Here is a 23,638-nt window from a genome sequence, read left to right as displayed (position 1 = left end):
TATTTTTTTGGACTTTCAAAAATAATAATTTGGAATATTTTTAATAATTATGAATATAGAACTCCTAATATTTTGTTCTTTGTCACTTTTACTGTCAAATTTAAAATCTACCGCCAAAGATAAAAAATGTAATAGTCTATGGTAAAATACGATTCGATATTTGTAACACATATATAAAGTTTAAAAATCACGAAAAAAATAAAAGGAAAGGCAAAAAATAGTAGCTATTATAACTAATTTTTGCTTAGCTACAAGAGTAAGTTACCTAGTCCGTGTGCATATATGTAATTGATACATATATCAGATATATGTTACTTTGTTTTATACTCACAAATTCTGTACATATGCATTTCCAAATAAACAAATATATAAATAATACCGAAAACATGTCTTATTATTCACTAAACAAATTGTAATTACAAAAAAAGCTGTATAAGGCTAAGCGACGCGCGTTGCATAAAAAATATTAAGAGCAAAAAATGTTTACACAATATTTATTGCCAGATATTTACGGAAAAACAAATTTCACGAACTTTGACCTTGAATATCTTAAGACGTGGATACGAGATTTTATGTAACTTTTAAAACAATGTTTAGAATAGTAAAACGAAATTTACAAACAATTCTTAACTTATTACCTTAATTCCGTGAGGAAACTCCTAATATGATTGGGCTGTCAAACGGATTTAGTAAAGGTAGGTATAGGTACCTAATAAAGACGCTACGGTAGGCCGTAGACAGAGAAACTAATGAACGCAATGACGATTTTCTTCTCACTTACACAAGAAAGAGAACGTAAATTACGTTAGATATGGTTTAGACAGAGATAGAATTATCAAATCTTTTGTCCCTTATCGCGTAACCAGCTTTAGTGATTGTTTAGCTACTCAAGTAACGAAACAAACTTGACAGTTGGTGCGTTCGCTGTTTTTATTAATATTTAATTTTTGCTTATTTTTATGTTAGAAAACTATTCTAATCCAGTGAAAATACAGAGAAACAATCCTTATATCATATCGAAGGTTATACAATGGTGCATTGTCGTATTATTTCATGTAAAAGCGATAGCAAGAAAAAAATTGCCGGCTTGTGTTTACATGTGTAAGTCAGACGGTTTTGTCCCTAAATATAGTTTCTCAGTGATGTTTATTTATGCCATAGCATGACGGAACCTTATATTGCATTAAAACCCTGAAGATAATAGGATTTTCATCATTCATAACCTATAATTATTTATCATGAATTTGCTGCCAGCGTCAGCTAAAAAAAATGTACCGATTTTCGATAAAAAATATAGACTCGTCGACAATGTAAGCAAATAAATACGGAGTCCAATAATAGCCTAACGTGCTTCGTTATATATAAATATGTTATTTTAATTTGTTCGTTCTCCTATTTATAATTTCCTAATGATAAAATTATTTAACATTCTTCATGAATTTATAATATTATTAGATTCCGAGTCACGAGGTTAACATAGAAATATATGTAGCAACCATTCTTTATTCATAATTTAATTGAGTGTTTTAGATTTCAATATCTGAGGAGAATGCTAATCCAATACTATATAAAGATGCTGAAGTACTATTGAGAATGGAAACCAAAACAAACAATGCCACGGTTATGGGGTATAGTTGGATAACAAAAAAATATTTTAATTAAAAAAATGTATTATAAATATTCAAAAGTAAAATTTATAACCTCTTTTGTTTTTATTAGGAAGATGAGCTTATTTTTTTATCTCAAAAAATCATATTTAAAATATAAAAAATACTGGCGAAATATTTTTACGGTGTCCACAAAAATATTTTTTTCTACAATTTCTAGAGTTCACGAGTTCTTAAATTCTTTTCTGGAGCGACCGAACGATGCGTGACGTCACATCGCCCAACGTCGCTCGCTCGCCCGTACAATTTCATAACAATAACTTAAAAGATTATTTTCACCTGAAAATTATTTATCTCCCAAAGCAGGGAATGCAGTTACTATGGCAACATTATACGCAACATTGACAAACTATCTCTGTCTCAATCGCGACTTCACGGCCCCTTGGTCTATTAGTTTCTCTGTCTACGGTACCTACCTACTTAATCTGTACTGTCAAGTTGACAAGCAAATGAACAAGAAGTCACAAACAAAATTAGTCAAGCTCGTACTTCGTTAAGTCATTTGTAGAAATGGCTGATCTCTTGTCTGTTCCGTTTAAGAAATCTTCTGATGTAGATATAGTAAAACCGTTAAAAAACTTAATCCAGTCTACATATAATACTAGTGAAACTAATGAAGACTATAGTGACGCTATCAATGAACTTAGTCGACTTAGATCAAACGCTATATGGAAAGTCTTCGAGAAATCGTCATTAGAAGTTATTTACAGGTATTAAAGTAGTATGAGTCATTTTCATGGATTTATACTATAACCAGAAACTCAACTTACAACATCGATTTAACTATTAAAGGTTAAATTACATTTAATTTATTTTTTGAAGTGACCAGACATTATTCATTGTTTGTATTGTTTTAGCTATTATGACCAACTCGTGTCTCTGGAAAGTAAGATTCCGCCGCAGGAGGTGCAGATTCCTTTTAAGTGGAAAGATGCATTTGATAAAGGATCTATATTTTTATTTCGGATGAGCCTTAGTAAGTTTATTTATATTATCGTATTATAAATGTGAAAATAAAAATATTTGCGATAATTAAATAAGACAAATTAAAAATAAAACTATTTATTGTGAATTGATAATTATTTTTTTGTAGCTATTAGTTCTTTAGCATTTGAGAGGATGTGTATTCTATTCAATATGGCTGCTATGCAGAGTGCAATTGCAGCCCAGCAACCACTCGACTCAGAAGAATCACTTAAACTGGCAGCAAAGTTACTACAGGTATATTTACTTGATACATTATTGAATCATTTATATCTAGTGCAAATCTCATTACATAGTTATTACAACATTATATTTAGATGCATAAAAAATAGAGAAATATCGGGTAACTATTTGGTATCTGGCCTTGTATTGATTTGGGGCCAGATAAGTGGACAAAATGCTGAAAGTTATGGTGGTTAAAGTTATATGGGCAATTTTTTTTACTTCACGATCGTAAGTCTTTCAATCAAGTAATCAGCGTATCCTACCAACACAGTGTAAGAAAGTCTTTGACTCTTGTGTGTAAGTAGAATGTATCTGTGTTACATATGTTAACAGTTAATTTATTTACTAGGGCTTAATTTATTCTTAATGATTAATTGAAATGGATGATTGTAAATAATTTTCAATGAAACTTTTTAAAACAATACATAATATATTAAGATGTTCTGACAGCAATCTGCCGGAATATTTGCATATCTGAAAGGCAACATCATGATGGCAGTGCATCAGGATACCACCCCTGACCTCAACCCTGAGACTCTTAACGCACTCTCACAATTGATGCTCGCTCAGGCGCAAGAAGTTATAGTTTACAAATGCATTAAAGGTTTGTTTGTTTGCATTAAACTTTTTAAATATATGAATATATGTAAGCAATGTATGAGTACTTCTCGTATTCCTATAATCTCCTACTGATTAACATGTCCGCAGATGACATGAAGGACAGCATGGTGGCCAAGGTGTGCGCGCAGTGCGACGATCTTTACTCGGACACGCTGCGCCTGCTGCAGAAGGACTCCTTGCGGTCGCTTTGGGACCGCGACTGGATCCCCAACGTGAGTATACCTCCGTCTACACCAGCGGATGCAAAAGAGTGCGTCTCCTCACTTCGATGTTTAATTCTTTTCAGATCCAATTAAAGCAGGCGAACTTCCGCGGGCTGACTCAGTACTTCCAGGCGCAGGTGTGTCGCGCTAACAAAGCCTTCGGGGAGGAGATCGCGCGCTTGACGCTGGCCGTGGAGCTGCTGCGTGGCGCGCGCGAGGGCAGCCCCGCCGCCGAGGCCGGCCTGCGCGCCGCGCGCCAGCTGGCGGCCGCTGTGCGCGACAACGACTTCATCTACCACGAGCGCGTGCCCGACGCGCGCGCGCTCGAGCCCGTGCCGCGCGCGCGCGTGGCCGCCGCGCTGCCGCCGCAGCCGCGCTGGGCCGCCGGCCACCGCGGTGAGCGCCGCCCGCCCTTGCAGCCCCGTCGCAGCCCCGTCGCCCGCTCGCCCGCTCACCGCCTTCTCTATCCGCAGACCTGTTCGAGAAGCTGGTGCCGATGTCGGTGCACCAGGCGCTGCAGGCGAGTGCGGCGCGGCGCTCCGACCTCGTCGGCGCCGAGATCAACAAGCTGCGCGAGGCCACGCAGCTGCTCAACAGGTATCTCAACATTGTCAGCAAGAACATTTCTTATTTTGTTTATTTTACGTTTATGTATGTAATTTATTTGATTACTAGTGAGCTTCCCCCGGTGGGGGAAAACAAGCCTATGTTCCTCCTGGGCATTTAAGCTTGCTTCATACAGATGATCCCCAAATTCGTTTCAGTGGCTTACCCGAGATTTATAATATTAGTATAGACTAGCACATAGCCCGCAGATTCGCCCGCATTTAAGAAATTTTAAGAATCTAGTTAAAAGAAGTAAAAAGGCCAAAATATGGTAATTATGGCATATTTTAACTGAGATAAAGCGTAAAGTAGTAAAAAATATTCACAACACACACAACATTTCGTCATTGGCATTATGGCATTGAGTCCGCCGTTACTCCTAACTACAATAATTTGGTGAATATTTTATTAAAACAAATAAATATCTATTGCAACACAGTAGGAGGTTCTCAGCTGGGTGCGCTGCAAATAACTAAAGTAACGTTTGAACTTGACCTCAGCATCCTGGCGTCGCTGAACCTGCCGGCATGCATCGAGGCGGCGGCCGGCGCGGGGCTGCCGGACTCCATCCGCGAGAAGGCGGCCACCGTGCGCGCCGCCGGCGGGCCAGCCGCGCTGCGGCGCCTCATGGCCGACCTGCCCGACCTGCTGCAGCGCAACCGCGAGATCCTCACCGAGGTGCGTCGCGCTCCGACGTGGCCTCGCTCCGTCCGAGTTCCGTTACGCTTACTTCCGGTCTCTCTCGCAGGCGGAGCGCATGCTGCGCGAAGAGGCGGAGGCGGACGCAGCGTTGCGCGCGCAGTTTGGAGCACGTTGGACCCGCACCGAATCGGAGAAGCTCACCGAGGCCTTCCGCGCGAATGCCTCCAAGTACGCGCTGATCATCGACAACGCCGTGCGCGCCGACGCCATCGTGCAGCAGAAGTTCCGCCAGCACGAGGAGGTGAGTGGGCCGGCGCGTTCGCCCCGCCGCTCGTGTGTCTCGAACGCGCTATGACTCGTGTGTGGTTGCAGAACATCGAGCTGCTGAGCCGCAGCGACGGCGAGATCGACGCCGGCGTGCCCGACGCGCCAGCCGCGCCCGACGCGCCCTCCGACGACGACGCGCTGCAGACGCTGCGCTCGCTCATGCACACGGTGAGCGGTTGCATATACATATATATACTAATATCCGTATCCTCGTAGCGCCGTGAGCAGTAGAACTAAACATGAATGCTCGAGAGAGTTCACCATCAGTAGATTTCGAAACAATTTATGTCTGTGTTACCGCACACTCGTGTGACGTCCAAGAGGTTTCACGAGGGGCACGTCACCCGCAGGTGGAGGAGGTGAAAGCGGAGCGCGACGCGATCGAGTCCGAGCTAAAAAGCGCAACGGTGGACCTCCGCGAGAAGTTCCTGGCGGCGCTGGCGGAGGACGGCGCTGTGGACGAGCCCGCGCTGTCGGCCGGCGCGCTGGGCGCTGCGCTGGCGCCGCTACAGCGCCGCGCGCAGGAGTCGCTGGCGCGCCAGGAGGCGCTGGCCGAAGCGCTGCAGCGCGCGCATGCCGCGCTCATGGCCACGCGTGGGGGCGCCAGCGGCCGCGACGAAGCGCTCGGCAAGCTGTGCGCCGCCTACGACGCCTATCAGGACCTCACCGGCAACCTCAAGGAAGGCGTCAAGTTCTACAACGATCTCACGCAGGTGACCCCCTTCGAGCGCTCTAATAAATCGATAGCTCCGACTTTACATAACGTTTCGACTTTTGCGTCCCTTCCAGTTGCTACTAGCGTTCCAGAACAAGGTGTCCGACTTCTGCTTCGCACGCAAGACGGAGAAGGACGAGCTGCTGAAGGACCTGACGCAAGAGGCGTCCCGCGCGCCGCCTCGCGCAGCTCCAGCGCCGCCGCAGCACCACGCCGTGGACGAGGTGCCTTCGCCTTCTATGGCCTTACTTATGCTAAGTCTAAAAAATTGTAACTTACGTTATTTATTATACATTTCAAGCCCGCCGCGGTTGCGAAGAAAGACCCTCCCCCCCGGCCTCCCCCTCCAGCGGCTTCCGGCTCGCCCGCCGCTTCGGCCGCGCAGCCGGCCGTACTACCGTATCCTTCACAGCCACAGGGTATTTAAAGCACTTAATTCTTAACGTATTCTATATTTTATTTTATTTACAAACAAAAGAAAACGTAATTTGAATAAGTCGCCTCGTCCTCAGGTATGCCGCTACCGTACGGCGCAGCCGCAGCTCCCTACCCGATGTACGCGCCGATGCCTGCGTTGTACAATCCGTATGCGACGCTGCCCTACCCCCATCATTCGCGCGCCCCCCCTGCCGCACCCTACCAGCCCTACCAGTACCCGCCACCGCCCGCCGGGTACCCACAGCCGCCGCCCGCCGGATACAACCCTTACCAGCAGCAGTAGAAGCTCCTATGAGGATGTTTGCATTTACATCACTCTTATTTACAAAAATCGTCTATGCTTAACTAAAGAATATTGCATATATCTCAAGTGTTACGGAAATTGGCATTATCTTACTTTTGACGTAAATGTAGTAATTAATATAAGCAATGTATGTGTGTACGCACACAATTATAATATTATGTAGACTTTCGTTGCACTTGTAGTTGCCAAAATTCTTAGCATACTTATTCTATAAAGTAAGAGAAAATAGACAAAGAGTGAGGAGTGATAAACCTTAAATGTATAAAGATCACATGGGTATATAGGTTTGTAACTGAGGCAGGGTGCTTGTGTGCTACAGATAAATATTGTTTTATGTACAAGATAAAAGTTTTTATTATTTTGTTAATCGTAAGCTTTCGGTACTGGTAATTTATAAACAGATATTACTAACAACATGCAAGACAAATACAATTTAATTTATTTTGTTGGTCAAGTTCCGTGGCTGCACGTGATGATATTGAAGATGTGTTGATACTGTTGGAGTTTACTTATTGTTAAAGCATTCAACAAAAAGCTTCAAAAGTTATCATGAAAATTTAAAATTGTTAAGTTTATACAAATAACTATTTGATAAATCATATATTATTCTAAAATTGGACCCAAAAAAGTATATTTTGTTAACACTCGAACAAGAAGACTCGCTTTATACATCCAATGGCAACAGAAGACTGATGAAGATTTGATATAACAAGTAATGAAATTAATACAAAGCATATGGCGATGAGTCACAAGTTTCCAGAGACTTTATTATGTTTGTAATTGAGGTGCATAATCTTGTGACTGTTGTTTCCGTTGTATTTTTAATATAAAATAAATTAATAATCTCCAAAGTATGAATTAGTATGTTAATTTTAATAATAAAATATTTAGATATAAATATATTTATTAATTAATTTGTTTTATACTTCCTGTTAAAATACAACTTTTAAAAGATGAAAAGTTTAACTTGACAATAAATAAAACACATATGAAATTAAATATCACATACCACTATTTATTAAATTAAATTTTCTAATTTATAACATGGCGTTTTTGTGGAAAAAAACGAGTTTAGTATTTGGGTGCAGGTGACTCCTCCTTTGAGTAGTCTCTGATGGGCGAATAGAACTGCAAACAAAAAATCATTTAAATTTTTGATATGATTTTACGTTTCACATAAAAAAAACATCACTGGAAAAAAAGAAGAAACATGTGAACATCCCAGGGCTGGGCTATGACCGCATCTACTTTTGAAAGGCAGGTTTGGAACTTACTCCATCATGCTGCTGCAATACTATAACACGACTAATTTATATTAAATGATGAACATATATTTTAAAATTTGTTTTTGTAAATCTTCTCTTTGGGGGGGAAAATGGGGCTTCTGACGGCGAATTGGTGGGAGATAGCGATGCTGTGTGATTCAGTATCAATATTTTACGCCGGTTTGCCGTTAGAAGCTCAATTCCGAGTCACACCTCCCAGTGGTCCCTCCCGATAACTGCTGCTCACCAGCTTCTGTCTTGGTGGAAGGAGCTGGTGAGGAACAGGCCAACGTGACAGGAAGATTCGCCCAGCCGCCTGGCCAGCGTGGCGTTTTAAGGCTAAAAACCCCTCAAAATGAATAGCGCACCAATACCACGGCCCTCAGTCCCCGGCAGCCCCGCTATTCCTAGTTACGGCAGCGGCTACGGTTCCGGCGGGGTGGAGGGTGCAAAGAATCTCCGGAAGAGACCCGGCTGCCATACAATGACCCTGGCTACTTACAATACTCGGACTTTGAATGCTGACGAAAGGCTTTATGAACTCCTAGAGAAAGTTCAATGTATAAAATGGGATGTGATCGGTTTATCTGAGGTAAGAAGACAAGGAGAGGATCTTATACGCTTATCTTGTGGTCATCTGCTTTACCACAGAGGCCACGACACATTGGATTAGGGTGGGCTGCTTTTGGAAAGCTCGAAGATACGTTGACATCCAAACTCCCACAATGCCTCAAGACCAAGGTGTTTAACTAATGTGTCTTGCCTATACTCTCCTACGGTGCCGAAAGTAGTTAGTAAACGTCCACTAAGCATAACATGCACAAAATAAAAGTGGCACAAAGGGCGATGGAGCGTGCTATGCTAGGCATCTCCCTCGTTGATCGTGTACCAAACGCAAAAATCCGACGAAAGACAAAAGTCGAAGATATTGGGAAGCGTATCACGAGGTTAAAGTGGAGATGGGCTGGACACTTGGCCAGACGAGAAGACGGAAGGTGGACTAAAGTCGTCACAGAGTGGTGGCCTAGAGAAGCAAAAAGGCCAGTGGGCAGACCACCCACCCGATGGTCAGACGATTTTAGGAAGATGGCGGGTGCTCAATGGATGCGACTAGCACAGGACCAGGAGAACTGGCGCGCCTGTGAGGAGGCCTATGTCCAGCAGTGGATTCATGTGGGCTGAATATGATGATGATGAAATCTTCTCTTGCTGACTATAAGGGTAACCTTATTATTTGTGGCATATACGTAATTTCTGTGACAATCAAATAGCATATGATTATGAGGCCTTAGTGAATGGGAAAGCTTTGGAAAACCCACTTAAAGCTGGAATGAATGATTATGAGATGAGTTTAACATAAGTTAAACAAATTAACTTTATAATTTATTAGCTTAAATATGCTTGTATTGAAATATTGTACAAGTATATTATTATAACAAGCATTGAGTCAAATATAATCCTTTTCATATATAGTAATTAAAGTAGAGACAGAATATGAACCTTAACCCACAGTTATAGGAAGAATTAAAAAGGAAGAAGTTTGGTAAACAATTATGGATTATTTAAATTCATCTCTATTCTTCTATTAACTTCCTAAAATGAATAATATTTTTTATATTATAAACGCTCTTGAAAAGTTCAAATGCTCGATCTTATAAATAAATGTTATACATTGTCTTATTGAAGGTAAACAAGAATATGTATAATGGTAATAAACTTCTCAATGATATTAATCAATATAATATTACATAATAGATACATTGCCAAGGCTAGTTATTTAATTCTTATAGATCTATGCTGTTGCTGCACATTTGATGTACCGTACATTATATAGGTTGATGTCTCAACTGAAATAAAGTACGTTCTTGCAATAGTTTGTGAGTGTATCCCAACAAAACTAAGTCAGTGTTACCTTGTATTGCTTGTTTCTATACTCCTGCCAGGGTTCGGGGTTAGTACGTTTGTTCCATGAAACGTCGGGTGAGCGCAGCGCCAGGCGTGCCAAATAGAACACCGAAGCACTACACCCCAGTCCCACGCAAACGTAAAGAGGAATCAACTAAAAAAAAATCATATATTACTTAAATGTAATCTTTCGAAAAATTGTTTGTTATGACAATTTATGTTTAATTTTATAATTGGTTCGAAAAATCTGTATTTAATAAAATAAACGTATTCAATAACAATTAAGTGATAATTCAAAACATAATTATTCACAACATTACCTATGTAAGCTGTTAATACATTTCATATTTTTTACGAATGATATATTAATAATTTATAAATATATATATATATATATATGTGACATTTTTTGAAAAACACAAAAAATACTGCCTAGAGATATAATTAAAGATTGCAGGTTAATTATGTAAGCAAAGGCGTAGTAAGCAAAGGCGTAGTAATAAAAGTAAAATTCAACATGATTGTATTCTACTTACAGCTTTGTGTTTCTTTAAGCTTTGAAAACTTAGGCCCTGCATTATGATTTTTTTACTATTCTTTGATCGTATTAGTTAATACTTGACTTGTCTAGCAGTATTTGCTAAATTTAAGTACGTAATTCGACTAAGCTTATCGATTCAAAGACTATAGAAAAAAGTGTTGCTACAAAAAAAAACTTTATAATATTAAATAAAATTAATTTTGAAAAAATATACGTATTAAAAGAAAAACAGACAATTATAATTTTTAAATAAAATTCTCATGCATTTTTGAGCATTTTATATATTATGGGTCAAAGAAGAATTATAACTATGAAAGACAGCGTTTATTCGAAGTTTCCCACTTTCAAAACCTTAGAAATCATTACCTAAATATTTTTTGTTTGCGACCCGCAACACCATGACCAACACGTGTTTATAGCCCCTATAAAGTTTGGGTATCGCTGCTCTAGAACATAGCAATTAGCAATATAGCTGCTGTTGTGTCTGTACTCTGTACTATCAAGTATCATGTCATATTAAAAATTATTTGACAGGCTGAGTTACTGATTGAAATTGCTAAATAAATAACCTATTTTAATGGTTTGGTGCTATTTTTCAGGAGGCTAGTGTGTAATTTGACGAAATATAACGATAAAAAAAATGAGTTTTCTATTGTGAGTATTGACATCAATCGTATTTGAATCTATTAATAAATGATGTCTTCCATTTAATTGCTATTTTGTTTATATTGCAAAAATGTTTTCTGCCTTATCAGTGAATTATCAAAATGTTATATTAGTGTAAATGTAATCGAAAAGAAAATGAAATTATTATTACATACTACATTAACACGGTCTACAGGCGAGGCTTTGTTTGATCGTATGACTAAGTTTGACATATCAATAGTTCGTAGGTATATATATGTCTGATAATATAAATTTATTTACACAAATTAACCTTTTCAGCAAGCGTAATTTATTTTCTTGTGAATTTTTCAGTGGCAGTCGATCTAATAAAACCTTTAAGCCAAAGAAAAATATTCCCGAAGGAACACATCAGTATGACCTAATGCGACATGCAGCCGCTACTTTGGGTTCCGGAAACCTCCGCCTCGCCGTCATGCTGCCTGAAGGCGAAGACCTCAACGAATGGGTTGCAGTAAACAGTAAGTACTATAAGGGTAAACAATAAATTGTATATATATAATCAATAAATTGACCTAAATTATATGGTGACTCAGAAGTTGTATGAAATCAACAGGAAGCCTGGTCGATATGTATTTTTGTTATGAATCTTGATAATATAATTGCAAAACTGTAATTGTTTTGTTTGTAGGTATTTGTACCGAATGTGCCCTGATTTTAGTTTTTTTTTTATTTAAATAAATTACCAACAATAGTGGATGGTTTTTGCACTAAATGTTGCTGTATTGAGATCATCAAAAATGTTATTGTTTTGCCATTAGGTTTTCAATTCAATAATAATTATAATCTGTATCCAATTTCAAGCATACTTATAACACTGAAAAAAAAGTTGAACTCTAGACCTATTCTAGTGCTTTTTGTTAGTAAGGCCACCTCCACACTAAACAGAATACTATCTAATATTTCTTCGTGAATTATTTACATGTTCATTAACCCAAAACTTTTTTTAAATTAATTTTGATCGTGGATTCAAACTCGGGCAAGCACCATTGAATTTTCATGAACTTAATTTGTGATTATAATTCATCTCGTGTTTTGCGGTGAAGGAAAACACCGTGGGGAAACCTGCATGTGTCTAATTTCACTGAAATTCTGCCACATGTGTATTCCACCGCATTGGAGCAGGGTGGTGGAATAAGCTCCAAACCTTCTCTTCAAATGGGGAGATGAGGCCTTTAGCCCAGCAGTGAGACATTCACAGGCTGTCACGGTCACGGTGTCAATACCTCAGCCTTTGAATCTCAGTCCAAGAGGATAAGGATGCAAAGGTTTCACTGCTGCATTACTGTAGTATTTAATCAATGTTAAGCCATTAATAATTTTTAGATGAACTGTCTGTTAGGTTATGATGAATGATGAAAACTCTTGAAACCAAATTTTTGCTAGTTAGTTTTGTTCTTTTTAATGTATAATTTGTGAGCTTAATTCTGTAATAATAAATTATGTTAAACATTAGTTAATTGATTTAACTTAAAATTATGTTCTGATTTCTAGCGGTAGACTTCTTCAATCAGATTAACATGTTGTATGGTACAATCACTGAGTTCTGTACGGAGGAATCATGCGCGGTGATGTCGGCGGGGCCCAAGTATGAGTACCACTGGGCCGACGGTCACACTGTCAAGAAGCCTATAAAGTGTTCGGCTCCCAAGTACATTGATTATCTCATGACATGGGCGCAGGACCAGCTAGACGATGAAACACTTTTCCCCTCAAAAATAGGTAATACAAAACCTCTTGTATGGTTTGCAAACATGTGTTGTAGTTTGGAAAATAATTTATAAGCAAAAATAAACAATTATTTTCAGGGGTGCCATTTCCTAAAAACTTCTTATCAATGGCGAAAACCATATTAAAGCGACTGTTCCGCGTCTACGCACACATCTACCACCAGCACTTCCCCGAGGTGGTGCAGCTCGGAGAGGAGGCACATCTTAACACCTCTTTCAAACACTTCATATTTTTTGTTCAGGTTTCTTCTTTTACTTTTTTATACTTATGAGTGCTGGCTCTTTGAGTAACTTCACCTAAGCGCGAGTGCTAACTCTCTGAGCTGGTCACATACAATACTCATACAGCATTATTTAAAGATTTTTTTTCTTATGCATATTAACTTCTATGACTTGCTCTAAAATAATATAATCTGTAATTTATTGCACGCAGGAGTTTAATTTAATCGAGCGGCGAGAGCTGGCGCCGCTGCAGGAACTCATTGAGAAGCTGACCGCCAAGGAGGCGCGATGAGGCCGTCCTCAAAAAGCCCCGCCCCTCCTGGCTACTGTCTCTAGCGAATTCAATTATGTAACTTATGTTAATGTATTATTTTTGCAAAACACAATAAGAATTAAGAGGTGTACTTAAACGTGGACATACCTGTTAATGTAACCAGGTTCAATCTCAAGTGTGCCCTACTCTCTATTATTGAAGCGACTCTCACTCTGACTCGACCTCTATTTACTATACTAATGTTTGATATTTTTGTGAATGAATTTGTGATATGGAGTATTCAGAGAGCGGTCCAGTACATGATTCGTGTCTGTACCTGCCACTCGGTGGAGTGAGCCAACTGCTACGAGAGAATTACATTCAACGTGACGTCACACGCGGCGGTTAGCATTTAGAACGAGATTAAAGTATATTACTTTATATAGATGATTTATACCTTCTTATGTAATGAGTAAGATTAGATACAAAATACAATAGTTAGTATACATTTGTAAAAGTGATTTTATATATAACAATGTAACAAGTCATCGGCTATTTACGTTTTGTTTCGAGTAAGCGATAACTCGATATAGGCAATATTTAAGAAACTTAAATTATTATTATTATTTTTAAACGTCTATGTAACATGATTTATAAAACCATTTACGTTGTAAAAAAACTGTCATTTTGTCAGGAAATAACAGTTTTATACGAAATCTTGTAATTTCCATACAGGGTTATATTTAAAAGAAAAAGGTTATAACTCTTAGATCTGATTCTGTTAATTGTAATAAATAGTCATCGTTCAGATATCATTTAAGGGTCCGTTCACACAGACCGGCTCGGAGAGGAGAGCAGATTTTTATCACGTTGGAAACAGTGTTTTGAGTGATTGTAGTAAAGTTTATTTTTGCATTTGCACCTTTTTTGTCATTAAAAATGCCTGAACGCGCTTCGTGTGAAGTAATAAAAGGAGCCGACCGGCTCCGCTTGCGTGCTCTTTCTCGCTCGCACCCGCTTTCAGATCTCTTCCAGCCGGTCGATGTGAAATAGTTGGCGGCTCCGCTCCGGCCAATTCCAAGCGTATACGACCCGGTCTGTGTGAAAAGAAAAAAGCAGGCCGATGCTCTCCGAGCCGGTCTGTGTGAACGGACCCTAAGTCGACGTTTGTCCTGTTAGTGGATGTGACAAGACCATTGCAAAATCTCTGTTAAAGTGCGGAGTGCTTATCGAGTCTCGGTAGCTCAGCCGTCCCTTTATAACTATAATTACAAAATTCTTCGAAAAAAATATGATAATAAACGTTAACAAACATCATCGTTTGGGCGTGAAATGCATATTTTTGTATTTTTGCAAGAAAAAGTCATGCAATTAGTATTAGTTAATAGTTTTAATATTGTAAATCCATTTATTACAAAAGTGTCCCGTGTCTCATAACGCTGTACCGGAGAGCTGTTGGGCGAAATGGTACGCAATGTAATTACTTAGGTTCCTTATTTATTTGTGTTGACGTGTAAACGATCGTGGCGTGTTTACTGTAACGCTATATATATATTATGTATAATGTATTAGTTAATTAAGTTAATAGATTTATTTTGCGCATTCTTCTACATTCTTTATTGTACCAGATATCGGCAATAGATCCGTACGTGATCTACGCGCGACTGATGTTATTTTATTTATAAAACTGTAATATGAAATTAATATACAAATTATAAAAAAAAACTATTTTGAGTCATTGATTTCGCTGTTTAACGCGCTTCTCTGTCGGAAACACATTCAAAACGCGTTGCTTGGTGAGTAGTTATGTACTCGGAGTCGATTTCGATAGCAATTAAAAAGGTGACCCGTGGGTGCTTATGGCCATTTTTTTTTCTTTATGGAATAAATAAGGGGCAAACCAACAAAACTGTTCTTTATCCTCTATTTGGATTTAACATAGTAATTAAAATAAACCTGATTTGAGTGTCGGCGACGCTTTTATAAGAAAACGTTGTTTTAAGTAGTTAAGTAGTCATTTACGTGTTGGGCGAATGTGCACAAGTCGTATTTGTCATTGGCCCTGTGTGAGGGTGCGCTGCTGGCCGACCAGCCGAATATTACCGAGAATTTCGGTATGTGGTTTGCTCATGTTTAACATTTGATAACTGATATAAGCTCACTATCTAAAGACCGCTACTCCTGCCTTACGTAGCCTCTTTCGACAAAATATCAAAATTATATTTACTTCATAGTTAGTAAAAAAATCGTGAAATGATTCTAAAGTGTTTTGTGAGTAAAATACTCGCTTAAGAACATATACATGTAATTAATTATGTATAACTCACACATTCCATAAAAGAAGATACTTTGCAAGTTTTTGTCTTTGGACTTTGCCCTAGTATATTTCGTGTGATTTGTGAAAGAGGACGAATTTCGGTCGATTATTTATTTGTCCTCTTGAAACCCTGCTCAAAATTTATCAAAAAATAATATAAAAATAATCGTTCTAAAATAATTATAAGTTTTCGTGGCGTCAAGTCTCAAAACGGGATAGAATAAATACAAAATTATCAACGCGCGTATCGCAAATGTCGCCCGCAATAACGAACTGGCGATGTGACGTCACAGTCATAACTGATCCGTCAGGGACCAAAAATTATACGAGAGCGCCTAAATTGACTACATTAAAAAAATAGTTTACATTATATAAACATATTTTTTTCATATATATGTTATGCATTGACAACTAATTTCTGTTTATAATTCATCTCGTGCTTTTCGGTGAAGGAAAACATCGTGAGGAAACCTGCATGTGTCTAATTTTATCGAAATTCTGCCACATGTGTATTCCCCCAACCCGCATTGGAGTAGCGTGGTGGAATAAGCTCCAAACCTTCTCCTCAAAAAGGGAGAGGAGGCCTTAGCTCAGCAGTGGGACATTTACAGGCTGCTACTTACTTACTTTACTTTTTATTGACAACTCTAAATACAATACGCCATCGACTGTATATTTTAAATATCACGTGGGTTGTAGGTTACCTTCGCCGTAGTAAATGTTCATCGTCAGCTCAAACTCATAGTGAGCATACACACTTTACGTTTAGTAAACCTGATTTTTTGTTTAAAGAAAAGACACTTTTTTCATTATCGTTTACTTATTACAACATTTTGTGGACATTTTAAAGGACGCCACCGAAGACATTTTGTGCAAGAGCAAAATATACTTATCCGTTTTCTCTTCGTTATAAACCACAACTCGCTAAAAATAAGTATTTGAATTCGGAAAAGTAAAACGCGATCGAGGTCGAGCCTCCGTCGGCCTCGAAGGGAAACGATTACGAGTCCGGCGTCGGGCGGCGGCGGCTAGGACGACGACACGGGCGGCGGCGGCGGCGGCGGCGCCAGGAAGGCGGCGGGCGGCGCGGCCCACGGCGGCCCGAACGCGCCGCGCCACGCGCCCATGCCCAGCATGCCTGCCGCCGCGACTTCATTTTATTTTTACGGATTATATGGATTTTATTTTTACGAAAATATTACTATAAAATTGCTCTTTTCCTAATCAGTGAGATATTAATTTTAAAAATATATAATTTATTTATATTTTACTCTTACTTATATCCAGTCATTATATCCATTTGAAAATGCACGTGAACCGAGGAAACTGATTTTTGGATATGTTGTAGGGGTCTCAGAAAAGCTTAACTTCAAATTGTCGACCAATATTTCTTATTATATATAGCTTTCACAGCTCGATGAAAAGACATCCTCGAGGACAAGAACACGTAGACACACGACTTTCTTTATTAACATAATGACCGCTGGTATAGACGTATTTATTTACGTGTTTACATCTTTACAACTTAGTAACCATCAGAAACGTCTTTTTTTTCTTAGTGCTTGATTAAATTATTGATAAAAAATTTTGATAAATTGATATCTCAACAACGACCAACGGTAGGTGAAAAAATTTACCTTAAATGCGGAGCTTAAAAATGCAACAAAAATGTATATGAGTATACTGTTAGTATCGCGACCGCGAGTTATTGAAGAAAAACCAAATTTAACCCTTTTTCAACAAGGCAGCGAAAGCTCATAGGAAATCTTGTTTGACAATTTGAAGATAAGCTTTACTAAGCCCCCCTCTGCAACATATCCGAAAATCATTTATATGCCTTTTTTTCGACGTAGTGGCTGGACTATTACTTGAATGATTATTATCCGAATTATACGGTTCTTAAAACTTTAGGTTCGAACAATTTTAGAGTCTTATAGAAAATAACAAAATATAGCTTAAATATTGTAGTCGTCTGTTACTCAACCGGAGAGGTCGAATCGACAGTCACTCACCCGGCGGAGGCGGAGGCATGTGCGGGCCGCCGGGACCGTTGGACGGAGGACCCATTGGATTGTCTCCCTGTAAACATGCGCAATATGAAAACGATTAACTGGCCGTACACGAGAGTCCCAGAAGTCGGTCGGAAGCGGTACCTGGTGCGGGGGCGGCGGCGGCGGGAAGGGCGGCGCGCTGCCGGGCGGCGGGGGCTGCGCCGCGCTCACGCTGGCGCCCGCGCTCGCGCCTGCACAGACAACGCGTCAGACGCGAACTCACTCACCACCTCACGCGCGGCACTCGCGGCGCTCACCCAGCCACGGCGCGTGCTGCGGCGCGTGCGGCATCGCGTGCGGGAACGGCGCCGGCGGCAGCGACGGCGGGCCGCCTCCTGCACGAACAGTCGGTAAAGTCTCCGCCCGCGAGGCCAGTCCCGCCGGCCCGGAGGCGCACTCACCCGGCGCCGGCATGATGGCGCGCGGCGCGTGCGCGGCCGCGAAGGGCGAGTGCGCGGGGCGCCGCAGCGGGCCCGCGCCCAGCCCCGGCGGCGCCTCGCCCAGCTCCGCCATCAGCGACATGTACTCCTCGTCGATCTTGGCCTGCACGCGAGAGTCCCTCGTTAAAGCGTCACCCACGTCGGTGCGAGTTCAGGGCGCGCCCGTTCCCGTACCTTGTCGTGCGCGGCGGGCGGCGCGTGTCCCGGGCGGCGCGCGCGACAGTCCCGCGCGATGTGTCCCGCGCCGCCGCACGACGAGCACACGATGCTGTTGGTCACGTTCGGCTTGTCGGGACACTGCACAGAGGGGAGCGGTCAGGGCGGGGCGGAGCGAGCGGGCGCGGTGGGGGCGCGCGACTCACGAGCCAGGTCTTGTGGTCGGCGGCGGAGCAGTTGGCGCAGCGGGGCGCGTCGCTCTCCCGCAGCGTGCCGTTGAGCTGCGCCAGCTCCCGCAGCTGCATGCGGCGCAGGTCGTTCTGTCCCTCGGGCACCTCTACGCCCTGGCGGATCACCTCCTTTATCTGCAACGACAACTCGTATAGTTCGCGCGGTCGAGTTCCCGAGTCGGCCGGCTCGAGCGAGGCATGGTACCTTCTCGACAGCCTTCTTGACGCAGTCCGCGTTGGTGGCGGTGATGTAGGCGTGCAGCGGCTCGTCCTCGCCGGGTAGCGGCTGGCCGTCCTTGCGCCCCACTTTCCCCTCTTTCACGGAGCCCTTGCCTCGTATAATTATTTTTGCGCCCGTCTCCTTCTCCATCGCTGCGAATACACAAACAACTTTGCTAGAGGTCGCTGTTGCAAATTCCATTTCAACGATACATTATAGACGTATTTTCTTTAAAAGTATCCATGTACCATCACCAATGTCACCTTGATATTGTTATAATGGTACAGCTTATTTAACTTTTGTGTCTGCGAGCGCAGGACAGTGAGAGTATGCCGCACAACTAACAGTAATATATGTGCAAATGGCACGAGAGGTTTGTAAAGGCCAGATTACCTTTAAGCGTATTCCCTCGAGGGCCGATGAGCAGCCCCACGAAGTTTATGTCGGGGTGCTCCTCCTGCGGAATCATCACCTTGTCGTGCACGCGGATGATGGGAGGCCTGCAACAACGCGGACATGTTCATTAGGGGGCGGCTGAGGGGGAGGGGGGTGCGGGCGGTGGTGTAGTCGTACTTGTAGTCGGGCGGCGGTTTGAACTCGGGGTTGATCTGCTGCATGCGCTGCACGAGGCGGTGGCGCTCCTCCTCCAGCTTGCGGCGCGTGCGGTACTCGCGCGTGTTGAGGCGCTTGCCGTCCGTGGAGTAGATGGGCTCCGGCGACGGAGACCTGCAACACGAGGGGCTTAGCCGAGCTCACCGCACTGCGCTCCTCGAGCGCTTCCATTTTGTTACTTTCTATGTCCTTTTGAAAACTGCACTTTTCTTACTTCGAATCGAACAAAGCAGAGCGCAAGCGCACACAATCGACCGACGTGGATCGATGTGCAGCCGTGTGTGTGTTGTGTAACATTTATTATTATTTTTGATACGCTACGCCTTCAGTTCAATAAGACTTCGACTATAAAGCCACGGGCTAATATTAGACGTCAGATATTATATGTTCGTATAAATGCTCCGTTATCGTCTATCAGCACCTACGCTACGGTACGGCCTGAGAAAAAACATTTCATTATTTAAATGGTTACACCTGAAATTGCAATAACATTAATCGCTGAAAATAATTAGGTCATAATTAAACCTGCGTCGCTGAAAAGAGTTTCGTTAATAGGAAATTAAAGTCATTAATTGCAATTAGTGCGGCTGTGCGCAACCTGCAAAATAGAAAATGACGCATTAGTGACGCTTTGCACAGGGAGCGGAGCGCATAGCACTACTGACTTTAGTTACGATACAGCTCTTCGATTTCTCGAGTGCCTGTCGGGAAACTTATAGGTTAATAACTTGTAGCCGATCGATTTGCAGCCAAAACACGAGCGACCCTAACACTAACTAAGCGTGACTGTACAATGGAGACGTGACGTGGCACCCGAGTCTAAGCTTACTGGTCTAATGGACTCGCTAGACTCAGTCTTGCAGTAAGACGTGAATACGCGATCGGCCAAAATGTACTCCTCAAATTAAACGATCTTATATAAAGAACAATAACATTACCTATTACATTTTTTTAATATTATCAAAAACCTACTACCTATGTAAACTAAATAATTTGTCGATGAATAAAAAGTACTTGTGTTTAGTAATGAAATAAACAATTGCTATCCACGGCGGAATGTCTTGATATTAGAGTAGCACGGCTTCTCGCGAGACTAGTTAACACGTTCTGGTACTGTCACACGTACACGTCACTCAGCGATACGTCTCATCTCTATATATACATCTCTAGGTATACAGTGAGAGAAACTTAAGCTAGGGATACCCAGAGTACCGTCAGCCGCAGTACCTCTCGTCCACGTTGGCGGGGATGCCCAGGTCGCCGGAGCGCAGCTTGCGGCTCACCTCTTCGATCTGCAGCTGCACTGCAAGGGAAGGGGTTAGCCACGCGCGGACACGTGCTCTCATTAGAACTTGCGCCCCTCCACCGTAGCGTAGCGTGACGTAGCGCTCCGAGCTACGGCGACTCGTTACACATTATATTAAACAAGCATTTTGCAATTTAATAGAACACGTTAATAGATTAACTTAAGTAAACAGATTGTCGTAATGTAATGTAATGATTCAAATGCTTAGGGAACCGATACGACGTCGAGTATTGTAGTACTCATCCATCGACTGTGCATTGCGGACATCAGAGGTCTAAGTGTAAACACATTCTGCAGGACGGCCGTATGGACACGTATACTAACATTTGTTACTTAATTCAGTGAGTCAAATAGAATATGATTTAAATATAACTTTACACATAACGATCGAGTTCAAATCAAGGAATAGAGAGAGAGAGAGAACACGATCGAGGTGGAGACAGGCAGAGTCGACACTCACGGAGGTACTGCTCCTCCTGCTCGCGCGTGAGGGTGGACGGCAGCACGGTGGGCAGGCCGGGGATGAAGGTCTTGTCGTGCTCCGAGCCCATCCAGCGCGTGCGGCGCCGGCGCGCGCGGCGCTCGGCCGCCGTCTCGCCGGGCGGGCCTGCGCAGCGGGCGGTCAGCGGCGGTCAGGGGCACTCACCACGGCACTCACCACGCGCGCGGCGAGCGCGGCGCCGCAGCTACCTTGGCCGTCGTCCTTGTCGTCGTCGGGGTGGTGGTCGAAGGGCGGCTTGTCGCGGTAGCGCGACTCGGTGCGCGCCTGCATCATCTCCAGCTTCTGCTGCACGGAGGTGGGCGGCGGGATGGCGGTGGCGGCCGACAGCGCGGCGGCGGCGGCGGCGGCGGGCTGCACGGGCGCCGCCATGCGCCGCTGCGCCACAAACGTCTGTTACGGCGCCGCGCAAGCGGAACATCATTACTCGAGATAATGCAACCCAACCAAATCAACGATGGAAGCATAACCAAACGTAACAGCCGAGACTGAGGCGGGGTGTTCCGAGTTGGACTCATGGACTGAACACTAATAATCTCTACCGTTTCTTGGAGAAGATCTCCGTCTAATCTATATATATATATCAAATAAAATGAGAACAAATTTTATATAATTTTCGTGAACATTTACTGAAATACAAATAATAATTATAAAAACATGTGATTGAAGTATGTTTTTATAATAAATACCTGACTCTCTTCAGCTTTGTGCTGCTAATGTTTAAGAAATTTAATTCACTATAAATGAAGATCTGATTAAATTTATATTTCCTATTGCACATTCCACTGCCACAATCAGAAACTTCTTATTATTTTGAAATCAATTATAATGTTAGCATGTTCAAGTAATTAAGTATTCATAAGTACTTCATGGTCCTGTACCTGTGCTACAGCAGCGGCTGCCAATATGGCTGCTTGTGTTGCAGGGTTGATGCTAGTGGGGGCTGCCACTTGACGAGCAGTAGCTTTGGTAGTAGTCCCCACCATCTGATCCAGAAGTGCAATGGTGCCATCCCTGAATATTATAAATAAGTTTTGGCTGAATAAAGCAGTAATTTTATATTATTGCGTTAACAGGGCAGAGCAAAGGTAGCTTGTTGTAACCATCAACTCATTAGTTTTTTGGCTACTGACCATAACTGGTCTTTGTATTTCTGTATTCTGATTTAAGGACCACTTGGCACACATACTATCAAATAGCGCACTAGGCAAGAATTTCTTGATACTCCTGAGTCTTATACCTGTCCTTAGACTTTCTTCCACGACTTCGACTACGACTGCGGGAGCGACTACGCCTTTTTTCTTTGTGGCGATCGCGGCTACGGCTGCGATCACGCTCCTTATCCCTAAAATATATTATTTTACTATATTCAAGACATTGAAACAGAACCTCTATGAGGTAAACCAAAGACAGTTCAAATATTATTTTAATTGATTTGTGTATAAATTCACCTTTTAGATCGGTGTCTTTCGCGATCACGGTCGCGATCCCGGTCTCTGTCCCTGTCTCTGTCCCGGTTACGGTCACGATCTCGATCGCGATCGCGATCCCGCTCACGATCACGATCACGGTCCCGATCTCTATCTTTGTCACGATCACGATCTCGTCCCTTGTCCCTTTCCTTGTGTCGATCACGATCTCGCGACCGTGATCGACTCCTATCCCTATGACGAGAGCTCATTGTTTAGTCACTGGCGAACACTTGTTTGATGTCTTCGGCTATACGGCAAGAAATATTTTATTTTAACTCATAAAGTGACACACTTGTTGAATGCAAAACCGTTTGTATAAAAAAACAAATGCAATAAATTGTTTAAAACTATGTTTGTGCCATCTCAAATTAAATTACAACACTTAATACTTTCTGAATTCAGCAATTAGCACAGTATTATGAGTAGAAAAACAAGATGGAGAATTTTTTTGTCATTATTGTCTATGTTGAATTGACGACAGATATTTTTTTTTACTAGTAACACACATTAGATTTATTTATAACATTAAAATATAATAAAATTCATATACTAATTGTTTTTATTAGACACATTTTTTACGTTCATTATTATATATATTATTAGTACGATTTTCACAAATGTATTTCCTTTACATACAATATATGTGTGCATTTTGATATTTTGACATTTTTTCTTATGAATAAAATAATGCCAACTCATCATAATAATTAAATTAATGATTAGGATACTTTTACTCAAAAAAACCTGATTAAAAATATATGTGATTTAAAGAAATGATATTGTATGGAGGTTGTTCTTTTGGTGAACAAATTGATAAGGAGTAAAGATAAAGAAACCATAGATTTACATATTCCTTGCCATTTGCTAATAGTTCTGCGGTTTTATGCACTGCAAACTGGTCTTGATTAATTTATAAATATATTTATAAGGCGACACCGTTTTATTTAATTACTTATGACCACTTTAATTAAACTTCCACAGTTGCGATTACAACTTCGCGGAA

The 23,638-nt window shown here is 41.6% G+C and overlaps 4 protein-coding genes across 8 annotated transcripts; 2 read left to right on the top strand and 2 right to left on the bottom strand.

Annotated features, from left to right (window-relative positions):
* Window positions 1-2,117: 2,117 nt before the first annotated feature.
* LOC126772650 (programmed cell death 6-interacting protein) lies at window positions 2,118-7,644 on the top strand. The gene is made up of 14 exons (XM_050493051.1): window positions 2,118-2,377; window positions 2,525-2,643; window positions 2,761-2,888; window positions 3,327-3,480; window positions 3,585-3,709; window positions 3,784-4,096; window positions 4,174-4,297; window positions 4,807-4,984; window positions 5,055-5,249; window positions 5,321-5,443; window positions 5,626-5,988; window positions 6,065-6,214; window positions 6,292-6,409; window positions 6,503-7,644. The coding sequence occupies exons 1-14, from the start codon at window positions 2,178-2,180 to the stop codon at window positions 6,709-6,711; spliced, it is 2,499 nt and encodes an 832-aa protein (XP_050349008.1). The 5' UTR covers window positions 2,118-2,177; the 3' UTR covers window positions 6,712-7,644.
* An 82-nt stretch (window positions 7,645-7,726) lies between these two features.
* On the bottom strand, window positions 7,727-10,626 carry LOC126772657 (cytochrome c oxidase subunit NDUFA4). The gene is made up of 3 exons (XM_050493065.1): window positions 10,439-10,626; window positions 9,910-10,056; window positions 7,727-7,860 (listed from the first exon to the last, which is right to left on the bottom strand). Exons 1-3 carry the CDS (start codon window positions 10,478-10,480, stop codon window positions 7,804-7,806), a joined length of 246 nt encoding a protein of 81 aa, XP_050349022.1. The 5' UTR covers window positions 10,481-10,626; the 3' UTR covers window positions 7,727-7,803.
* Window positions 10,627-10,906: 280 nt separating this feature from the next.
* Window positions 10,907-14,428, top strand: LOC126772655 (MOB kinase activator-like 1). 2 transcript variants are annotated; one of them, XM_050493063.1, is made up of 5 exons: window positions 10,907-11,097; window positions 11,422-11,588; window positions 12,622-12,849; window positions 12,936-13,099; window positions 13,291-14,428. In XM_050493063.1, the coding sequence occupies exons 1-5, from the start codon at window positions 11,084-11,086 to the stop codon at window positions 13,369-13,371; spliced, it is 654 nt and encodes a 217-aa protein (XP_050349020.1). In that variant the 5' UTR covers window positions 10,907-11,083; the 3' UTR covers window positions 13,372-14,428. The 2 variants fall into 2 exon arrangements, with proteins under 2 accessions (XP_050349020.1, XP_050349019.1); XM_050493062.1 differs by lacking the exon at window positions 10,907-11,097 and adding an exon at window positions 11,188-11,336.
* A 2,111-nt stretch (window positions 14,429-16,539) lies between these two features.
* LOC126772651 (splicing factor 1) lies at window positions 16,540-23,638 on the bottom strand. Of its 4 annotated transcripts, none has more exons than XM_050493053.1 (16): window positions 23,494-23,638; window positions 22,615-22,882; window positions 22,404-22,508; window positions 22,045-22,177; window positions 21,355-21,556; window positions 21,125-21,271; window positions 20,586-20,661; window positions 19,320-19,472; window positions 19,140-19,246; window positions 18,732-18,898; window positions 18,503-18,661; window positions 18,315-18,437; window positions 17,958-18,243; window positions 17,803-17,891; window positions 17,662-17,728; window positions 16,540-16,787 (listed from the first exon to the last, which is right to left on the bottom strand). In XM_050493053.1, the coding sequence occupies exons 2-16, from the start codon at window positions 22,842-22,844 to the stop codon at window positions 16,678-16,680; spliced, it is 2,154 nt and encodes a 717-aa protein (XP_050349010.1). In that variant the 5' UTR covers window positions 22,845-22,882; window positions 23,494-23,638; the 3' UTR covers window positions 16,540-16,677. The 4 variants fall into 4 exon arrangements, with proteins under 4 accessions (XP_050349010.1, XP_050349009.1, XP_050349012.1 ...); XM_050493052.1 differs by having other exon boundaries at window positions 23,483-23,627; XM_050493055.1 differs by lacking the exon at window positions 23,494-23,638 and having other exon boundaries at window positions 17,958-18,035; window positions 18,102-18,243; window positions 22,615-23,086.

The sequence above is a fragment of the Nymphalis io genome, chromosome 13 (assembly GCF_905147045.1).
Source record: "Nymphalis io chromosome 13, ilAglIoxx1.1, whole genome shotgun sequence".
In the NCBI taxonomy this organism is placed as follows: domain Eukaryota; kingdom Metazoa; phylum Arthropoda; class Insecta; order Lepidoptera; family Nymphalidae; genus Nymphalis; species Nymphalis io.
The sequence above is the reverse complement of the archived record's forward strand: the minus strand, read 5'-3'. Positions and strand labels throughout refer to the sequence as shown.